The following is a 20,108-nucleotide window of genomic DNA, read 5'->3' as shown; positions in this document are numbered from 1 at the left end:
TCTGTAAATGACAACAAGATCAGAACAATAAAAATGGAGAGGAAGTCAAGGCTGTATCAAGTAATAAAAGCCTGGATTAAACTTAGGAAGGTAGGTGTAAATTTCAAGGTAACCACAAAGAAAGTTAACAAACCTACTCATCAATATGAAGAAGAAAAACATAAAGATTCAGTAAACACAAAATCTACAAAAACAAAAGAAATGAAAAAAAAATGCAAACAAAAGGAATTTAGCACATAAGAGTAAGAGGAACAAAGAAAACATCAGCGCCACAAAAAAAAAAAAAGCACCACAAAATGAGAGCAATAAATTCACACTTATCGATAATCACACTGAATGTAAATGGCTTAAACGCACCCATAAAGAGACAGGAGTGACAGAATGGATAAAACAACAGGACCCATCAATATGCTGTCTACAAGAGACACACCTTAGGAACAACGACATAAATTTATTAAAAAAAAAAAAGGATGGAAAAAAATGTATCACGCAAGCAGCTACCAGAAAAAAGCAGGAGTGGCAATATTAATCAGATAAAATAGACTTTAAAACAAAATCCACCATAAAAAACAAAGAAGGGCATTATATAATGATTAAAGAAACAATCCACCATGAACATATAACCATAATAAATATCTACGCATCCAGTGACAGGGCTCCAAAATACATAAAATGAACTCTAACAGCACTGAAAAGAGAAACTGATAGTTCACAGCAACAGCAGGAGATCTCAAACACACTCACTATTCTCCGTAAAGGACAGAACATATGTAAGAAACTCAACGAAGATAACAGAAGATCTAAAGACCACAATCAACCAACTTGACCTCACAGACATATACAGAACAATCCATCCAATACCAACAAAGTACACGTTCTTTTCTAATGCGCACACGCAACGTTCTCTAGAAAAGGCTACCAAGCAACCCTCAACAAAATCCAAAACGCTGAGATAATACCAAGTATCTCCTCTGATCACAATGCCATCAAAGTAGAAATAACAGGAAGAGCAAGGAAAAAAAGTCAAATAACGTGGAAAATGAATAATACCCTGCTTGAAAACCACTGGGTAACTGATGAAATCAAAAAATTGCTAGACTCCAAACAAGCATGAAAACACATCATACCAAAACCTCTGGGACACTGCAAAGGCAGTGCTCAGAGGTCAATTTATAGCAATAGATGCACACATCAAAAAAAAAAAAAGGGACAAAATCAAAACATTAGCTACACAACTCAAGAAAGAGAACAGCAAAATAAGCCCACAGCCACCAGAAGAAAGACAATAATAAAGATCAGAGTAGAAATAAATGAAATAGAGAATAGGAAAAAATACAGTCAACAAAACCAAAAGTTGGTTCTTTGAAAGGATCAAACAAAATAAAAAAAAAAAAAAAATTCAGACCTACTGGTCTGACAGAGACTGCAGAAACCCCAGAGTATGGCCTGACACCCAGGCACCCTTTTAGTTCGGTACTGAGGTCACTCCTGAGGTTCACCCTTCGGCCAAAGATTACACAGGCCCATAACAAAACAAGACTAAATGGGCACCCCAGCCCAGGGGCAAGGACTAGACAGCAGGATGGGACAGGAAAGTTGGTAATAGGCAACCCAAGGTCGAGAAGAAGAGTGCTGACATGTTGTGGGGTTGGCAACAAATGTCACAAAACAATCTATGCACTAACTGTTTAATGAGAAATTAGTTTGCTCTGTAAACCTTCACCTAAAGTAAAATAAAATTAAAAAAATAAGTTAGCCTTCTACCTTGTGCACACATAAAAGGTTACAGATTTTATTAAACATTACACAAAGAGAAATACTGTCATGGCATTCATTATAAGAGCAGAAATTTTGTGATATTTAAAGGTCAAGACAGAAAATTGAACAATAGCCTGACAAACACTAAAAGGTTTTTTAAAGAAAACACTAAAAGAAAAAAATAAAAATAAATAAAGTTCTATTGTCCCATTTCACTGAATTTTGATAAAGAGAGAAGAAAAATGAAAAATGGCACTCTGAATTAACTGTAGGGCTAGAAATCTTGAATTCTGAATCACCGTCCCTCAGCCTAGGCTCGGGCTCTTCTGTGGTCCTGGCCAAGGCTCACTGCCTCTAAGGCAGAAGACAGGGCGGCAGAACCAGATCATCTTAAAGGTCTCCTCTAGCTTTAAAGTTTGTCACTTTGATTTTTAAAAATATGTTTCTATGTGACTTGGAGCACAGCTCTCTGCCCTTCGTATTTCCAATTTACAGGAAGGATGTGCCTAAGGAGATACGCCCTCAATACATTTGCTCTTAAATTTACGTTGGGGGCGGGGGGAAGATGGTGAAGTACTGGCATATTAGGATAAAGAAATAGATTAATGTAACAAAATTGGGTCCAGAGTACTTTCATACATGTATGGTCAATTTTGACAAAAGTGCCAAGGCTATTCAATGGAGAAATAAATCTTTTCGACAAATGATGGTAGAACTACTGGATAAACAAGAAAAAAGTCAGCCTGAGCACCGTCACTCCTAATTCATAGCACCCACAAAAATTAATTTGTCATGGATCATAAACCTAAATGCTAAAACTATTTTTTTTTTATATATACCTTCAATTTCTTGGAGTAGACAAGATTTCTTGAAGGGGACACAAAAAGCAAAACACACCATAAAGAAAATGAAAAGACAAGCCACAGACCAGAAGAAAATATTCACAACACATATATCTGACAAAGACTTGAATTCAGAATACATGAAGAACAATTTTGTTCATATATATAATGAATTCCAACATATGTATAATAAACAACCAAATGAAAAGTGGGCAAAACACTTGGACAATTCACAAAAGATCTACAAACTGTAATGTGTAAATGAAGAGTTGTCCAACATCCTTAGTCATTGAGAGAACACAAATAGAAACCACGATATCATTTCATACACGCCAGAATGACTCGAATTCAAAACACTGACACCACCAAATGCTGGAGAGAATTGGAACAGTTGGAACTTTCGTATATTGCTGGTGGGAGTGTAAAATGATAAGCTTCTCTGGAAAACTGCTTGGTCAGTTCTTGTAAAGTATACACCCACAAAAAAAAAACCAAACCTGGTGCCATCGAGTCAATTCCGACTCATAGTAACCCTATAAGATAGAGTGGAACTGCCCCACAGGGTTTTTCAAGAAGCAGCCGGTGGATCTGAACTAACAAATTGTGGTTAGCAGCTGTAGCTTTTAACTACTGTGCCACCAGGGCTAGGCCACAGTCCACTTATTCAAACACTAATCTAGGTCTTGCTCTGAAGGTAATTTGTAGATGGGATTAAGTTCTACAAGAAATTGTGTTTATGTAAAGGAGATTATCCTAGATAATCTGGGTAGGTCTGCTTCTATCAGAGGGTTCCCTAAAGAAGAATTCCACCTATGGACTACAGCTTCAGCTTGTGTCTGAAGAGTCTCAGCTTCCCTTCCTGACAGCCTGCCCTATAGATTTCAGACTTGCATAGCTAGGCCCCACATTCACATAAACCAGCTTGATAAACGTTCCAGCTATCTGACCTCTAGCCAGTCACTCTCTGTACTTCAGATGTTTCATATTTAAAGTAAGACTGCATGGAGGTAAACAAAGCAGATTTAAAAACAGATCATAGAATTCCTCTTTTCCCATTCAATGCCAAGAACAAAAATAGTTTTAAAGACTATCCAAAACTTAACAACAGCAACTAAACAAGAGGTTAAGACACCATATCAATAAAATTCAAAAATGGATAGCCAGAGGAGAGAAGCTAACAAAAATGAAGATTCTGGCAGAGCCAGATTGCTAAACCTCCCCTGTGGCCCTCCCACGCGTCCTTCTCCCTCTCCCAAAAAAGGACAATATCCTAAGAACTATCAGCAATATACTAACAAAGAGGAGTCCAGTTTGGGAGAGAGAAACAAACAAACAAACAAAAATTCTACCTAACAAAACCACCTGGGGCTTTAGCAGTAGTAGAAAATAAGTCACCAAGTCCGGCTGTTGCCAGAGGACCCGGCTAAAATGAGCGTAAAGAGTTAAAGGATGGAGCTCCTACAAGACTGGTGGGGCCCACAGGGAGTGAGGGAAAAGGATGACGCAAGGACGGCTTCCAGGTTTCTGGCTCCAAGTGAATGATGTGACCATTCCTTGAAATAGAGAATACAGAATGACCGGGTTTGGATAAGAGAGTTCAACTCTGGACATGCTGACTTTGAAGCGCCTGTGAGACATCTCACGGAGAGGAAAGGTGATATCTACCTGAAGAGAAAATAACACGACTGGGGATACTGCCACTCATTCCTTTTCTCCTGTCCTGTTCTATAGCACAAATTGTATTTAAAACAAAACCAAACCTGCTGTTGAGTTGATTCTGACTCATAGCTACCCTATAAGACAGTAAGACTGCCCCATAGGGCTTCCAGGGAGTGGCCAGCGGATCTGAACTCCTGACCTTTTGGTTAGCAGTCATAGCTCTTAACCACTGCATCACTAGGGCTCCAAACACTGTATTTAGGCATCGGTAATTAACAGTGTTAATTATTAACAGTGTGGACCCCTGGTGGTGTAGTGGTTAAGAGCTCGGCTGGTAGCCAAAAGGTCAGCAGTTCAAATCCACCAGCCATTCCTTGGATACCTTATGTGGCACTTAGTTCTACTCTGTCCTATAGTGTCACTAGGTGTTGGAAAGGACTCGACAGCACCTAACAATGTAATTGCTGAACACATTAGAAGTAATACTGTGATATGCTGATCTATTTTTCTAAAATCAATTTCAAAGCCTTACCTCTTTCTTTCATTTATTTAGTTTTAATCCATGTAACTTATTTATAATGTGTCCTGATGAATCTATGCTTTGCTCTATAAATCTCACAACGGCCTTAGATAATTAAAAGACTATTTTCTTGTATCGGTTTCTGGAAATCAGACATAGCTTTGTAATATTGAAGCATTTTCCCATAAATGGATTGTAATAGAAATTTACCTTCCTTATGAATTCTAAGTTATTGTATTTTTACTTGAACACATTTTTTAAATGGCTCACAAGAACTCCTTCCAATCATTCTAAAACTTCCTAGGGCAAAGAAACAGTTCTAGAACTGCATGAATATTGATTTTGTTTTCCCAAACTCGGTGTGAAATCAGAAATGACAGTCTTAAAAATACATACATAAGTTCTGCTAAAGATGTTCCCATCTGGTAGCACACCAACCGCTAAACATCAATTATTAATTACATTTATATACATATTTCAAAGCTACTTCAACAGGAAAATGTCATTAATATTACATGCAAATATTATATAGTTAAAATTACAAAGTGACTCCCCTCATGTCAATGTTGCACATATATGTTATATATTTACATAAGAGCCTACAAAAATAAATCAATTTTTGAGAGTTTGCTGCTATATAATCACATGGATTCATACTAAGATAAAGAATCAGGGTAACACCAGCAGAGAAAATTTCCAAAGCTCTAACTTCTCAACATTCTATCATCACCTGAAAGTCAATTTTCACCTTTTTCACTGGCTGAATTTGTTAGCTCGGATTTTGCTTTGGGGCTCACGTGTTCTTGCAATATGGCAGCCCGAGCTTCTGTGACTACTGACAACAGTGCCCACTAGGAATCCACAAAGACACTAGTGAAACCATCAGAACACTCCAGAATCTTTCACAGGTAAAGAATGGGACACAGGAGGAGCAATGAAAATGTTCTAATTTAACTAATATGAATCTTGTTTAGATAACGCTACTTAAAAAAAAAAAATCTTTCCAGTTGCACTTACCAGAAACCCGCTGCTAGAGAGTCAATTCCGACTCATAGCAACCCTATTGGACAGGGTAGAACTGCCTCATAGTTTCCAAGGAGCGGATGGTGGATTTGAACTGCCGACCATTTGGTTAGCAGCTGAACATTTAACCACGGTGCCACCAGGGCTCCAACCGCATTTACAAGCTCACTTAATTGCCCCCGGAGACATTTCCTTTCTATTGATTACCCTGGAGGAGAAACAACAATAATAAAAAAAATGCATGTAATAAATTTGCAACAGTGTTCTCATAAGCCACAGCTTCTCTCTTTACATACCTGTTCCTTACTAGCTACCAAGAGCCTGGGAATGAAGGGCTCCAGGCAGATGGCATCATGGACAACATGATGTGACCAGAGTTCTCCATTTTTACATCTCACTATGCGCTTCACACTGGGAAGCGAAGCGGACTCCACTTCTCCCCAACAGCATGGATTTTCATGCTCTTGCCAGCCTGTTCATACCTGCCTGCTATAATCATAACGTCAAATAGGGAGAGGGGCTGAGGTGCTTAGACTGAGAAAATCAAGACAGTGAAGGTCAGCGTTCCTTTCACCTTCTTCAAGATATACTTGAACTGACAAAAGAAGCACACAAACATGAAATCAATAATAAAACCCAAACCTGATGCCGTCAAGTCGATTCCGACTCATATCGACCCTAAAGGACAGAGTAGAACTGCCTCATAGGGTTTCCAAGGAGCAGCTGGTGGATTTGAACTGCCAACCTTTCGGTTAGCAGCTGAACACTCAAGCACCATGCCACAAGGGCTCTAAAATCAGTAATAGGAGAGACTTTGTCCCTCGAAATTTCGGACGGCCTCTGGCTATGAAACTATGAGGTGAGGGCAATAAATGCCAGATAGTCTTTGTAACAGCACTCTCAAGCAAGCATTTTGATTTCATTTTGAAGATGAAGAAGAGAAGGCCCACAGAGGCGAAAGGACCCAAGGTTCCGATAAAGTGGCAATGCGAAGATCATGTAACCCGGGTCCCAAATCTTCTTCCACATCACCGCCATACACAGGACGGTGGCCTATTTACCAGGATTTCAGTAAACAAAGGGTGCACGAGCTTCTGCGGCAATGCTGAAACAGGGGAGCCACCCTTGGACAAGCAGCCTGTTTCAGGCGCACCATTTTCAACAAACGAAAGTCAAAACTTCACGTTTCTCATTTTTTGATCGGAAAGTAAAGTCACATGGAATTCTAATTCTCCAACTCTTACCACTGAAAAGATTAATGACTATAAAAGCAACAGTGATTCGTCAGTTGGCTGCAAAACACCTCCAAAGACAGTAAACGCCAAATGTTACGAGGTGACTCAGTAACAACTTGATTTCTACAAGCTCAAACTCTCACAAAGCATGGAAACCCATCAATGAGGTAGATGTGCCTATTTCTGCTTAGCTTCGAGGTCAGGCACCACTATTTCCCACAACACTATGCTTCAACTGAACTGCTTTGTTCTATCAGCTTTCACTGTTAATAACCACCTAGTTCACAGCAGACATGCCCATTTCCAAACAGCACCCTTTTCTTGGACCTCAGATGCTGCAGATTGCTAAGGTGTGAAAGCTTCCTCCTCCACCCACACTGCTTTAATCAAGATGAGGCCAGAAAGGGACGAGAAAACTGAAAGTACACCAAAGCAGGAAATCAACTTACGCAATAATTTTTAGAGCTGTGCTGCAATTTCTGTTGTGGCCATCATTTCTTAAATGAACAGGTTTTACAATTATTTGGTAAAACTTCAAGACTATCTTTTCCTATAAGCAGAATTTCCCGCTGATATGTCTAGTAGAAAATCTGAAGTGTTAGGGTCATAAGTAAATACTGGAGAAAGGAATAAATGACAGCATGTGGCCTGTGGCCTAGATAACAACACACTAACTTATTTTTCTCTGCTGTACTTCTAGAACATAACGTGGTAGCATATTGTCAACTCCATGAATGTTCCTCAGTGCCTTTGGCCACCCTACCTCTACCTTTGTTTTTTCCTCCTTCGTCTTACAATGCTTCATAAAATATACTACTCTGATAACAGAGCGCAGGAGTTTTTATATTGAGAGGGCATTTACTTATTTCAATGATTCAGAGTTTGCTCAAATCATTCGCAACATTTTTCTTGGTACAGCCTCCAGGGCCATTTTCAGTGAGCATGAAAACTAGTTCCATAATACAACTTATTATTAATTTATTTTTCAGTACCATTTCTCTGGATGATCACTGTCATGGATTGAATTGTGTCCCCCCAAGATATGTGTCAACTTAGTTAGGCCATGATTCTCAGTATTGTGTGGTTGTCCTCCATTTTGTGACTGTAATTTTATGTTAAAGAGGATTAGGGTGGGATTGTAACACCATTACTAAGGTCACATCCCTGATCCAATGTACAGGGAGTTTCCCTGGGGTAAGCCTGCACCACCTTTTATCTTACAAGAGATAAAAGGAAAGGGAAGCAAGCAGAGAGTTGCGGGGCCTCGTATCACCAAGAAAGCAGCACCTGGAGCAGGGTGTGTCCTTTTGACCCAGGGTGCCTGCACAGAGAAGCTCTTAGTCCAGTGGAAGATTGATGAGAAGGCCAACAGAGAGAGAAAGCCTTCCCCTGGAGGTAACACCCCAAATTTGGACTTTTAGCCTATTTTACTGTGAAGAAAAAAATTTCTCTTTGTTAAAGCCATCCACTTGTAGTATTTCTGTTATAGCAGCACAAGACAACTAAGACAATCATCTACCACCTTTACCAGACTGTCCCTGACTATCCTTGGGCTAAGATTCACCTTCACAACAAAGATTTGCCAAAACGTAAAATTTAGATTAATGTGCTGTAGAGTCTGATGACAAATTTTAAAGTCTCAAAAACATCCTAACCAAGGTAACAATACTAAAAAATGTATGAAAGCTTCCAAGGTGAGATCAGCTTATTCTTCTTGCATGATCATGGGCAATACACAAGGTTCAGTCTTTAAAGATGGTATTTATGATGCTGAGTTCGTGCTGCTCATCCCCAGTTCCAACCTGACTCTGCCCACATGTTAAAGCATCTATTGGTAATTTCCATGCCCCACTGGCATCTCAATTTCAGCTTAAATGTTCTACAATTCAAACCTTCATTCTGCCATCCCTGTGGTTAAAAAAAATTAACTCACATTAATAAAGTACAAAGAAGGAGCACAGCAAATATTTGCAGAAGGACAAAGAAGGAGTGGCAGAAGGAACTGGTTTACAAACATCATCTCATTTACTGTTGATCTATATGTACAATTGTGTCAAGTAGGGGAACAGGCGTTGTGAAGAAACAGGCTCAGAGAGTTCAAAGCCATCTTGCACCATTGCACAATAAATTAACCGGTGAAGCCAAAGCTCCAGCTCAATCTTCTGTCTTTATTTCCCATCCTCTATATCTTATTTTCTGGTATCGAAGTTTACTTATTTAAAACCCAACTCAAAGCCTCTCCATCCCAAAGTTCTCCCTGACCCTTAGTACTTGAAGGTGATCTTTTCTTCATGGAACTGGGAGACTTTGCCTGTGTCAATTCTATGTTCTCTCTCTCTAGAATGTTCTTCCTTTCTTATTTACAAATCTCCTAGCTACCAAACTTCTAAATCCTATTCAGATACAATCTCCTCCTTCCCTTCAGAAAGTATTACTCTTCCAGACCCACTCAACTCAAGATAAAGTTCATCACTTCCTCTTCTGTGCCAATTCTTTGTCTTGGCTGCTGTTGGGGCAGTAACATTAAATAACAACAATTACTTACGTAACTGGTTTCCCTCATTAGCACTTAAGCTCTTTGAGGATAAAGTCAGTCTCATTTATCACCGAACCCTTCCATGTACAACTTCCCATCCCACTCCATATATACACCCATTGTAATGGAGGGCACTTAGGAGGAACTCAAATAATGGCTCCCGCTGCCCCTTAAATAATGAAGCTCAACCCCTTAGCAGGGCATTCAAAGCGTTTCTTGCAGTCTGTCCCCAGTGCTCCTTTACAGCATAATCTTTCCCTATATTTCAGCCTATAAACATATCTTCAGTGATGTCAGCAGCTTACTCATGAGAAAGTTCCCCACTCAATGAAGACAGTTTGTTTTGTCTAACCTCATGGTATTCTCTCTGCCTGAACGACCCTTCGCTACTTTCCACCTAATTTTTGAAGATCCAGTTCAAATGTAATCTCTTCTTTGAAGCCTTCCAAAGTCTGCCTCCCCCAGTACCTGCCCCTCTCCCAACTATCATCCTCCATTCTCTTTCTCGCCACAGCAGTTTATCACACTCAAGTATTTACCAAGTGAAGCCTCATTATCATTCCAAAGGCAGTAAGTTCCTGAGGGCAAATTCAACATCTCATTTGTTTGTTTTCTGCGTGTGTATTTTGTTTTGCATTTGTTTTTTTTTTTTATTCTCTCTCAACTCCGACTACTGTGACTTGCCTCTACACGGAAGGCACTGAGTGTTTGGTTTTTAATGGAATGCTCCAAAAAAGCAACTTTGTTTTAAAGGATTAAGCTGTACAATTTCTGAAGTATGATCTGAAATCTCTTTTTGACAACAACCTTATACAAAAATACAATCTTAATCCATTTTAAATGTCATAATTTGAAAATACTTACATGTGACTGGCAACACCATGTACTCTATGATTGGCAGCAGATCCGCACTGATTTAGCTCCAAACAGTTGGGTTTTAATTCAACACCACTTATTTAAAATAAGGACCAGATGTTAGGCTGAAGGAGCATTTATGACTCTTGGTGGGCAAATTAATTTGGTTTCATATCTAAAAGATTCACCTGCTTGGCATTTTTGTCTTCCTTCTCCAGTCTAATTATGGTGTTAGGCAATGATTAACAGTAAACATCCACTGTGTAAATAGAATCTACCCAATAATATTAAATATACATTTTACATGTTTAAACATGGTATTATATATTGCCCAATCCACTGTCTTCCTTTATTAAGTAATTCATACCTTACATGAAAAAATACTTCAGTCAGAACAATAAAGCAATGTATTTCATATGGAAAATACATTTTAAGTTCAGACATATGTAAAATGTTAAATAGTTCTCTTAGCTGTGAGCTACCAAGACGATTGATGCCTAAGAAAATATTGCAGCAATCCAGAGACAATAACAAAATAAAAATTTTTCTAATCAATTTCATACAACATATATTCAACACTCAGAAAATATGTTTTTTTTCCCCAGTAAATACAAGTACCACTACCTACATTCCCATGCTCATTGCCAAGGGGTAAATTCTGACTCGTAGCAACCCTGTAAGACAGAGCAGAAGTGCCCCATAGGATTTCCAAGGCTGTAATCTTTTTTGGAAGCAGACTGCCGCATCTTTGTCCCTGCGGAGTAGCTAGTGGGTTTGAACCACTGACCTTTCAGTCAGCAGCCAAGCACTGAACCACATGGCTCCTTACATCCCCACTGTTGTTCTTCGGTGCCACCAAGTGAGTTCCGACTCATAGTGACCCTACGTACAACAGAACAAAACAGCCTGGTCCTGCACCATCCTCACAATTGTTATGCTTGAGCCCACTGTTGCAGCCACTGTGTCAATCCATCTTTTTGAGGGGCTTCCTCTTTCTTGCTGATCCTCTAACTTTACCATGCATGATGTCCTTCTCTAGGGAGTGATCCCTTCTGACAACATGTCCAAAGCATGTGAGATGTAGTCTCGCCACCCTTACTTCTAAGGACTAATCTGGTTGTACTTCTTCCAAGACAGATTTGTTCATTCTTTTGGCAGTCATGGTATATTCAATATTCTTTGCCAACACCACAATTAATCCTCATTAAAAAAATCCAAACCCATTGCCGTCAAGTTTATTCCGACTCACAGAGACCCTACAGGACAGAGAAGAACTGCCCCATATAGTTTCCAAGGAGCACCTGGTGGATAAGAACTGCCAACCTTTTGGTTAGCAGCTATAGCTCTTAACCACTACACCACCAGGGTTTCCTTCATCCCCATAAAAACAAAAAACCCACTGCCGTCGAGTCGATTCCGACTCATAGTGACCCTATAGGACAGAGTAGAACTGCCCCATAGAGTTTCCAAGGAGCACCTGGTGGATAAGAACTGCCAACCTTTTGGTTAGCAGCCATGGCTCTTAACCACTACACCACCAGGGTTTCCTTCATCCCCATAAAAACAAAAAACCCACTGCCGTCGAGTCGATTTCGACTCATAGTGACCCTATAGGACAGAGTAGAACTGCCCCATGGAATTTCCAAGGAGCGCCTGGTGGATTTGAACTGCCGACCTCTTGGTTAGCAGCTGTAGCAATTAACCACTACGCCACCAGGGTTTCCTTCATCCCCATAGGAACCACTAAAAGAACCCCTGCAACCTACACTCCAAGAACTGTCATGATGACCTCCTCCTAAGACACATACGCCTTAAACATCCCCTCAAAAAATGCCATGACGTTTCTTACCCACTTTCCACAACCCAAGCCCTATCATTGTCCCTTGGCAGATTCCTGGAAGAAAACACCAACAGAGGGACACACTCAGAATTGATTAAGGAAACTTTTCTCATACTGCCATTACCCCCGTCAGGCAAAAGTAGAAAGTAAATACACGCTAATTGACAGGAGGAAAGGGAGTTTCCTATACTGCTGTAACAGGGAAAAGTGGGGGGAAAAAAGGGAGAAGCACCTTTTCCAGTTATTAGACAAAGCAAGAAATCAAAAATTATCGGGCACAAATTCCTATGAGCTGTCATCTGGGAATATAATCATGTCAGAAAAATACTCCAGAACTTGGAAACTTTCTTTCAGTTACGGCACTGGGCTTGACGTTCAATTATTGGGCTATTTTATAACTTGATAGGCACAGAGGTTAACTTGTAGAATTTTGTTGGGTGGTGACAGACATAATTTCTGACCAGTGGAAGAAGTATACAAAGTTTATGGCTTATGGCTCTGTTGCACATTAACCATGGTTCCTGAGTGGAGCAAGAGATTTGTGATTAACCGTTAAGCTAAAGGTGGGCAGCTCAAACCCACTCAGCAGCTCCATGAAGAGACTCCTGGAGAACTGCTTCCATAAAGGTTACAGTCAAGAAAGCTCTATGGAGTAGTTCAACTCTGTAACATATGGGGTCACCATGAGTTGGAATCCACAGTAATAACCAGTTTTTATCTAAGCCAGCAAGCTATGCAATTGTGTATAGAAAGACTGACAGACAGATATTTTCTCAAATGCTTTTTGGACTAAAAAATCTTTGACAATGTATTTATTTTGTATTTGCATGAGTCATAATTTTACCCTTCTCAAAATTATACTTTAATAAGCACTGTTCTTAACATTGCTTCTACAAATTTTCAATCACATAAATTCAACTGACTTTTTAAAATACACATGTGAGGTAAAAGACCTAGTTTCACCCCAAGTAAGCTGGTCGTCCATCATTGGCTCTGGAAAAATAACCATTGGAATAATTGGGTTGCCTTGATCTGGGACTTCCCGGCCACACCTGAGAGTTAGTGCTGCCACGTGAGGGCTGGCCAGACCAGAAAAGACTCACCTGTGAGGCTAATATCAACTAGCCTCAGGAGACATGATTTAGCCTATCATGTAGCACTGACTGATAATGGCCCTGAACACAAAGGCTCAGAGGGCTTCCTGGGTGGCAAAAACATCTGCTTTCAGAAGGGGGTAGCACGTCCCTTGGAGCACAGACGCTACACGTTAGGAACCCTCCTGGACCTCACCTTATGTGTCTCTTTGTTTATATCCTTTTTGGCTATAATAAATTTGTAAGCATGGTATACTCTCCGTGAGTTCTGTGAATTGTTCCAGCAAATTATCAAACTCAGTAGGGTAGTAGAAGCCAGCAGGTCAGAAAGTAGCGGTGTTACATGAACTCCTGAGCTAGCAGCTGGCATCCTGAAGGGGTACTGGGAAATCAGCCCCAAAATTGTGGCCAGCGGGTCAGAAGGTTGAAGGTTGGGGTGTTGTGTAGACTCCCCAAACTTATGGCTAACATCTGCCTACTTGGCAGTCTGAAGGGCAGTGTCCTTTTAATTGTGAGCTCTGACCTAGCTCCAGGTGGCTATGGTCAGAGAGAGAGTGCCATGGGGGTGGTTGGCAACGTGGACGGAGAAGTAGGAATATGAGGACTGGATCAGTGTCTACATTTTGGGGACTGGATTCATGCTGACCCTTATCATCTGATACAATACTTGTAGAAAGGGTTATAAATTGGTAAAGAAGCTGTAACTTGGAACAAAACCATGCTTAAGCCCTATTACTGGGAAGCCCTATTACAGGAGAATGAGCTGTACTGTATACATACTGTATATTTCTAAATCATTACTATGTGATCAGAGATCCCATTTATGGTTTAAAGATGTAGGGAGTCAAGTTCCAAGGTGATGATGATGCTGTTATTCTGGGGACCATACTTTGAACAGCAAGGTCCTACAAACTACACTGCCCAATATGGTACCCATTAGCTACATACTGCTTTTCAAAATTAAAATTAAATAGAATTTAAAATTTAGATCCTCAGTTGCATGAATTATATTTCAAGCGCTCAACAGCACTGGACAGTGTGGATACAGAACATTCTGAACTATCAGTGCAGAAAGTTCTACTGGACAGCTCGGTGAAGGAGTGCAAAAAACAAGAGCAAGCAAAGTGGTAGTCCTGAGCTGTGGCCCTGAGCCAGAGATGAGGGCATTATTGGAGCTCCATGGGAGACCAGGATGCTCGCATCTTAGTTCCATCAGCGGACAAAGGATTTCTGGGGAAAGGGACTAGAAAATGTGGAGACACAGGATGCATCTATGGAATAGGTTTATTACTACCCACCCTGTCTCCTCTACTGGTTTCCCAAAAGGTTAAGGAAAAGAGGTATTCAAAAAAAAAAAAAAATGTAGGGAGAGTTTTCTCTGTGAATAGGGTGACAAGACTCACAAGAAAACAAAGCTCGGGGCAGAATGAGCAAACTGGGAGTGTTCAGAACAGTTGCTCTCCTCTACTCCGGGTGCACAGTAGAACTGCCTGTGAAGTATTTAAAAATGTCAAAGGTTTGGGGTGTACCCCAGACCAACTGATTGTATCTGGGGGTGCAGCCCCAGCATTAGCATTTTTTTAAAGTTTAATCTCTCTCCACAGACACTTTTCTGAGGTGTCTTAAACCCTTTTCACCTTTTTCCCTCTGCATTCAAATTATAAGAGAAAATAATGCTCATAATTATGGCTGATAAACCTACAAGAGTACTACGATTACTCCCAACATTAAAGAAAAAGAAATAGTTTAAATAAAACTATATGTAAGAAGGAATATATAACCTGCATCCCATTGTTACATAGAGTTTCTTGAGAGAAATGGGCCCAATGAAGTTAGTGTTAAGGACGGCTGCCAATTTAAAATCAAACTTGTATATCTAAAGAGCTCAAAAACTGCAATATAAATCAATGGAAAAACAGGTTTTGCTCTTAAAAGCTTCATTTGGCATAACTATCCAGACTGTGGAGCCTGGTGGAGCAGTGGTTAAGGGCTCAGGTGCTGACCAAAAGATCAGCAGTTCGAATCTACCAGCTGCTACTTGGAAATCCTACAGGACAGTTCTACTTCGTCCTATAGAGTCGCTCAGTATGGTTCAGAACCAACGTGACGGTAGTGGGTTTTGTTTTTGTATCCAGACACTTATCTACTCAATGTGGACATATACTACTGTGGATTGTAAAAAGCAGTAAAACAGCAAAATGTGAACCTACGTTCCAATTTATGAACAAAAATCTATTAAAAAAAAAATCACTCCAATACATTTCTGTTCTTGAATTTAGACAAGGAAATTTGGAAAAACATCTTCACACTTGCCATCTCCACTTTCCTACTGTCCCTTCTTAATCCACTCCAGTTTCGTTTCTATCCCTGTTTTTGTCAGTCTTCAATGACCTTCATGTTGTTGGATCTGACCACTGCCATCCAACCAGTTGCTGAAGTAAAAAGCCTAGAAATTATCCGTAATTTCTCCTTCTCCCTCACCACCTTATTCAGTGCAGCAGCAGGTCCTATCAATTTCTCCTCCAAAATGTATACTGAATCCTTACATCTCTCTCCATCCCCACAGACCTGGCCTACCGCTACGGTCTCTTAACCTGTCTCCTTGCTTCTACTCAAAACCTGCCTACAACCCACTGTACCACTGCAGTCAGAGTAATATTTTAAAGACATAAATGGCGTCACAGCTCTTTTTAAAAGTCCCCAAAGGCTTCTGATAACATCAGAAAACATCCAAATGCTTTATCATTGCCCACAAGGCCCTGCGGCATGGAGGTCTAGCCTATTTTCCCAACATCTTTCCTTCTGGAGCTCCTCTGTACTCTGGCCATACATGCTAGCCCAGTATTTGAAGCATTTGCTATTTCCACTGCCCAGCATACTCTTTCCCTGGCTCTTCACATAGCTGCTTCCTCTCATCCTCCAGATTCTAATTCAAATGACACTTCTTCATAGTGCTTTTCACTGACCACTCTATTAAAAGCAGCCGTCTCTTCACTAGAACCCTGCTTATTTCTTCATGTTTACCACAATCTGTAAAGGGGGAGAGGAGTTATTTGTTTTCTTTCTTTTACACTAGAATACAAGCTTTACGGTGAATACCCAGTATATGCCAGGTATTGTTACAGGCCCTAGCAAACAGTGGGTGGACTTGAACCTCCCACCTTATAGATCTTGTCTGTCCTATATGCCATTGTTTCCTATAACAAAGCAGTCAGAGCTTAGGCTGCTAACCAAAAGGCTGGCGGTTCGAATCCACTAGTCGCTCCTTAGAAACCTGATGGGGCAGTTCTAACCTGTCCTATACGGTCGCTATGAATCGGAATCAAATTGATGGCACACAGCAACGTAACAATATTGGGCATATACCAGGCAGTCAACAAGTATTTGTTAAATCAATGAATACTTGAACAGAGGCACTGTCTACAGTGCCAGACTAGGATCGCAATTACCTGGGTTCTATACAGAGTTGGCGCTAACAGAAATTAGCTACAAGGTCTTGGACACACAAGACGGGTGTGGCTGGAAGGTAAGAAAGTAGAGACAACAAACATAAGATTTTTTTTTCCATTTTCTTAACTTTCTAAATTCAAGAGCATCAAGCCTTTAACCTCTCTGAATCTGTTTCATCCATATGTAAAAACCCATTGGCACGGACTCCACGTGACCCTATAGGTCAGAGAAGAACTGCTCCACAGGGATTCCAAGGAGCGCCTGGTAAATTCAAACTGCTGACCTTTTGGTCAGCAGCCTGAGTTCTTAACCACTGCACCACCAGTGCACTTTAATGCCTATGCTTTTGCTCATTAGGCTGCCTTGTCTCCAACTCTAACCATGAGAAATTCTTTGAGGCCCCAGATCAACTGCTAACTGCTTCATTACGCCTGATGAAATCACCTGGCCCAAAATCAGTACCATAGCTATGTGTTCCTTCTAACTTCTTTATGCTTCACACTAGAGTATTCCCTGATTTGACCACTGCCTACGTGGACTAGTAACTTAACCGCTCTTAGCCTGAGTTTCCTTCCTAATTTGTAAAATGGAGATAATTGTATTTGTATACCCTAAAAAAAAAAAAGTTGCCATGGAGTCGATTCTGACTCATAGAGACCCTACAGAACAGAGTAGAACTGCCCCATACACTATATACTATTGTTGGATAATTTAGAATACTTAGAAAAGGGCTTGATATTAAAGTGCTCGATAAATGTATTATTTGTGCATTATACAAATTTACATTCTCTTTCAGGGCATAAAAGTGTCTTTTTCAATTCTGAACTTCTAAAGGTTTGAAGTCATTTCACCTCCCAGTGTCTTGAGTTTTGGTATCCATTAAATGAAGCGAATGGGCTAGATGAATTACCACTGCGTCCAAAAATGAAGCTCTACATCCCTACCCAAGAAACTAAATCAGTTGCCAAGGACTGATTCCAACTCACGGCCATCCCGTGGGTGTCAGAGTAGAATCGTGCTGCACAGGATTTTCAACGGTTGATTTTTTTGGAAGCAGATCGCCAGGCCTTTCGTCTCTGGTGGGGCTCGAACCTCCAACCCTAAGGTTAGCAGCTGAGTGTTAACCTTTGCACCACCCAAGCTCTCCTCTAGACCTATACCCTCACATAAACAGCCTAGAGCAAATATTGCTGGTGAGGTTCTGTAAGGAGGGGAACTGAAACGACTTCTGCAAATGGAGCATGAAAATCAAGAAACATCCGTCAAGACTTCAGGGAACCTTTCTAAAGAAACGACCTCTTGCCGCAGCGACTAGACCCTCGGAACTGTTAAGTTGGCACCAAGCGTGAACTGGGAATCTGTGAAGTCCTGAAAGCCAACATAAAACCGTGCTTCCCCAAGGACTGGCGAAATTTTTCTGCACCGGACGTTAAGTGTTCCAAAGTCTGTGCCCCCGAGAGCCAAGACGATGCCGACTTAGGGAGGAAAATGTTTGCAAGTCACCAGCGGACGTGTGTTCAGACCACGAACCCTGCGCCCTGCACCGAACCCGAGCCCCCGGGCGCGGGAAGCGGACCTGTCGCCCCCGGAAGCCGGGGGCGCCCAGAGACCCTCAGTCATCCGCAGGGCGGGGGGTGGCGTCTGCGGACGGAGCGCAAGCCCGCGGCTCGGCCCCCTCCCCAGGCCCGCCCGAGACCGCACGCCCGCGGTTGAGACCCGGCCCGAGGCCCCTCGGTGACGCCCGCTCCCTGTCCCCGTACCTGCGGGGTCGAGCGCCATCTCGGCGGGCAGACAAGGAGGCAGCCCGGCGGCGGCTCAGGGGCAGGGGGCGGGGGGGCGGAGCTTCGGCTCCACTGCACGTGCGGCCGCGGGGAGCTTCCCGCGTGACGAGGAAGAGGAGGAGGAGCACAGCGCCCTCCGCGAAGCCGGGCCAAGCCCTTTTCCTCCTCTAGTTCCTACTTCCGCCGCCACTGCGCCTGCGCGCTGCTGGCCCCGCCCCTCGCCCTGGCGCCCTCCGCGGTGGAGCCGACTTCTGTAGGGAAGGACCCTGGGAAGGGGGCGTGGCTGCGCGCGCCCTGGGGGCGGGGCCGTCTCAGCGCGCGCAGCCCGGGTTCGGGCGGAGCGCGAGCACGTGGTGGCTGACCCTGGTCTGCGGTGGCCGGAGCCGGAGCTGCGGGCCTTGGGGACTGCGCTGCCTTCGGCGATTAGGTCAGAGTCGGAGACCTCCCATGCCCGCTTTCGGAGAATCGCCCGATTCCTTTTATTAATTATTCCTTCTTAACGTTCATTCATTCATAAATGTCTTATTTCACGCCTGCCAGGTGCCAGGCTCGGTCCTGCGTGCTGGGGGAAAATCATTGACTGAAAAGGTTTGTCCCTATTCTCGGGGAGCACAGTGTTGGCAGGGGATCAGGCCCGAGCCACGCGCGAGATGTGCACAGCACCTTCTACCATAGACCTGTATGCAGTTTCGTAATTTACCCCCTAAGCAACAGCCTGGGCCTCCCTGCAGGTTAAACGAAAAATGAGGATGCTAGGGGTACCTCTATTTGGTGAAATAATATACTCAGGGCGTACATCCCATTCTGAGTGGTCACTACATCCTCCTTAAATCCTTCCCCACTGCCCTCTTCGTGGCAGAAACGTTCTGGGTGACACGATACCCATTCTCATTCACCAACCAGCCTTCAGAAGGTCTACCTTGTCAAGCCCATGTTTAACTAGCTGGGGCCTCCAAAGGGTGAAGTGCAGTCAGGGACAGATGGGACAGATGTTTGGAAAAACAAGGAGCAGCTGCTTCTTCCCTGCAAGGGATTTAAAGCTTTCAGAATGATCCCCTCCACGCCTACCTGCGGTGCCTCCTCCCCTGCTGCTGCTTCCGCCTGGTCAGTTGGCAGCAAAAGCTGCCACAGTTGAGCAGGGCTGGGAAAGTGTGTCTCTGCTCAGCAGGTCTTCCGTTTAAGGGCCTATTTGGGCATAACGGCCCTTATTACGGCTGCAGTTTGAGGTGCCAAGGTAAGGAATTAATGTTGCACTCAGGCAGGAAAGCGGGTCCTTTTCCTTGTATATTTTTATAAGGGATACCCCAAATTCACTCTGGAGCCCTTTTTGTTTTTTTTTCTGGAGGTAAAGGATTTAATTCAGAAAGAAAATCTTTTTGAGGTAATGAGTTTTATAAAAACACAAGTCAGGTTCCCGCACTCAAGAATTTAAACCAAATCTTTGTTTATCCAGAAGGGCATCATGGTAAAGGGAGAAATTGTGGAGAGCTTCAGTTGAGACCTGAGTACCTGAAG

The 20,108-nt window shown here is 42.2% G+C and overlaps 1 protein-coding gene across 11 annotated transcripts in view; it reads right to left on the bottom strand.

The window, feature by feature from the left end:
* CMC1 (C-X9-C motif containing 1) overlaps nucleotides 1–18,772 on the bottom strand; it is a 102,160-nt gene extending 83,388 nt beyond the window's left edge. For 3 of the 11 annotated variants that reach the window (XR_010319597.1, XR_010319598.1, XR_010319599.1), the window contains exon 1: nucleotides 18,573–18,705. Coding sequence is in view for 3 of the 11 variants with exons in the window: in XM_064277415.1 (XP_064133485.1) it covers nucleotides 18,573–18,591 (19 nt within the window). In the remaining 8 variants the exon portion in view is untranslated. Of the gene's footprint in view, nucleotides 1–5,796; nucleotides 6,011–17,798; nucleotides 18,444–18,572 lie in introns of those variants that run through there. The other 8 variants (XM_064277420.1, XM_064277418.1, XM_023554894.2 and 5 more) reach the window with 8 other exon arrangements.
* Nucleotides 18,773–20,108: the final 1,336 nt, after the last annotated feature.

This window comes from Loxodonta africana, chromosome 27 (genome assembly GCF_030014295.1).
Source record: "Loxodonta africana isolate mLoxAfr1 chromosome 27, mLoxAfr1.hap2, whole genome shotgun sequence".
NCBI lineage: Eukaryota > Metazoa > Chordata > Mammalia > Proboscidea > Elephantidae > Loxodonta > Loxodonta africana.
The sequence above is the reverse complement of the archived record's forward strand: the minus strand, read 5'-3'. Positions and strand labels throughout refer to the sequence as shown.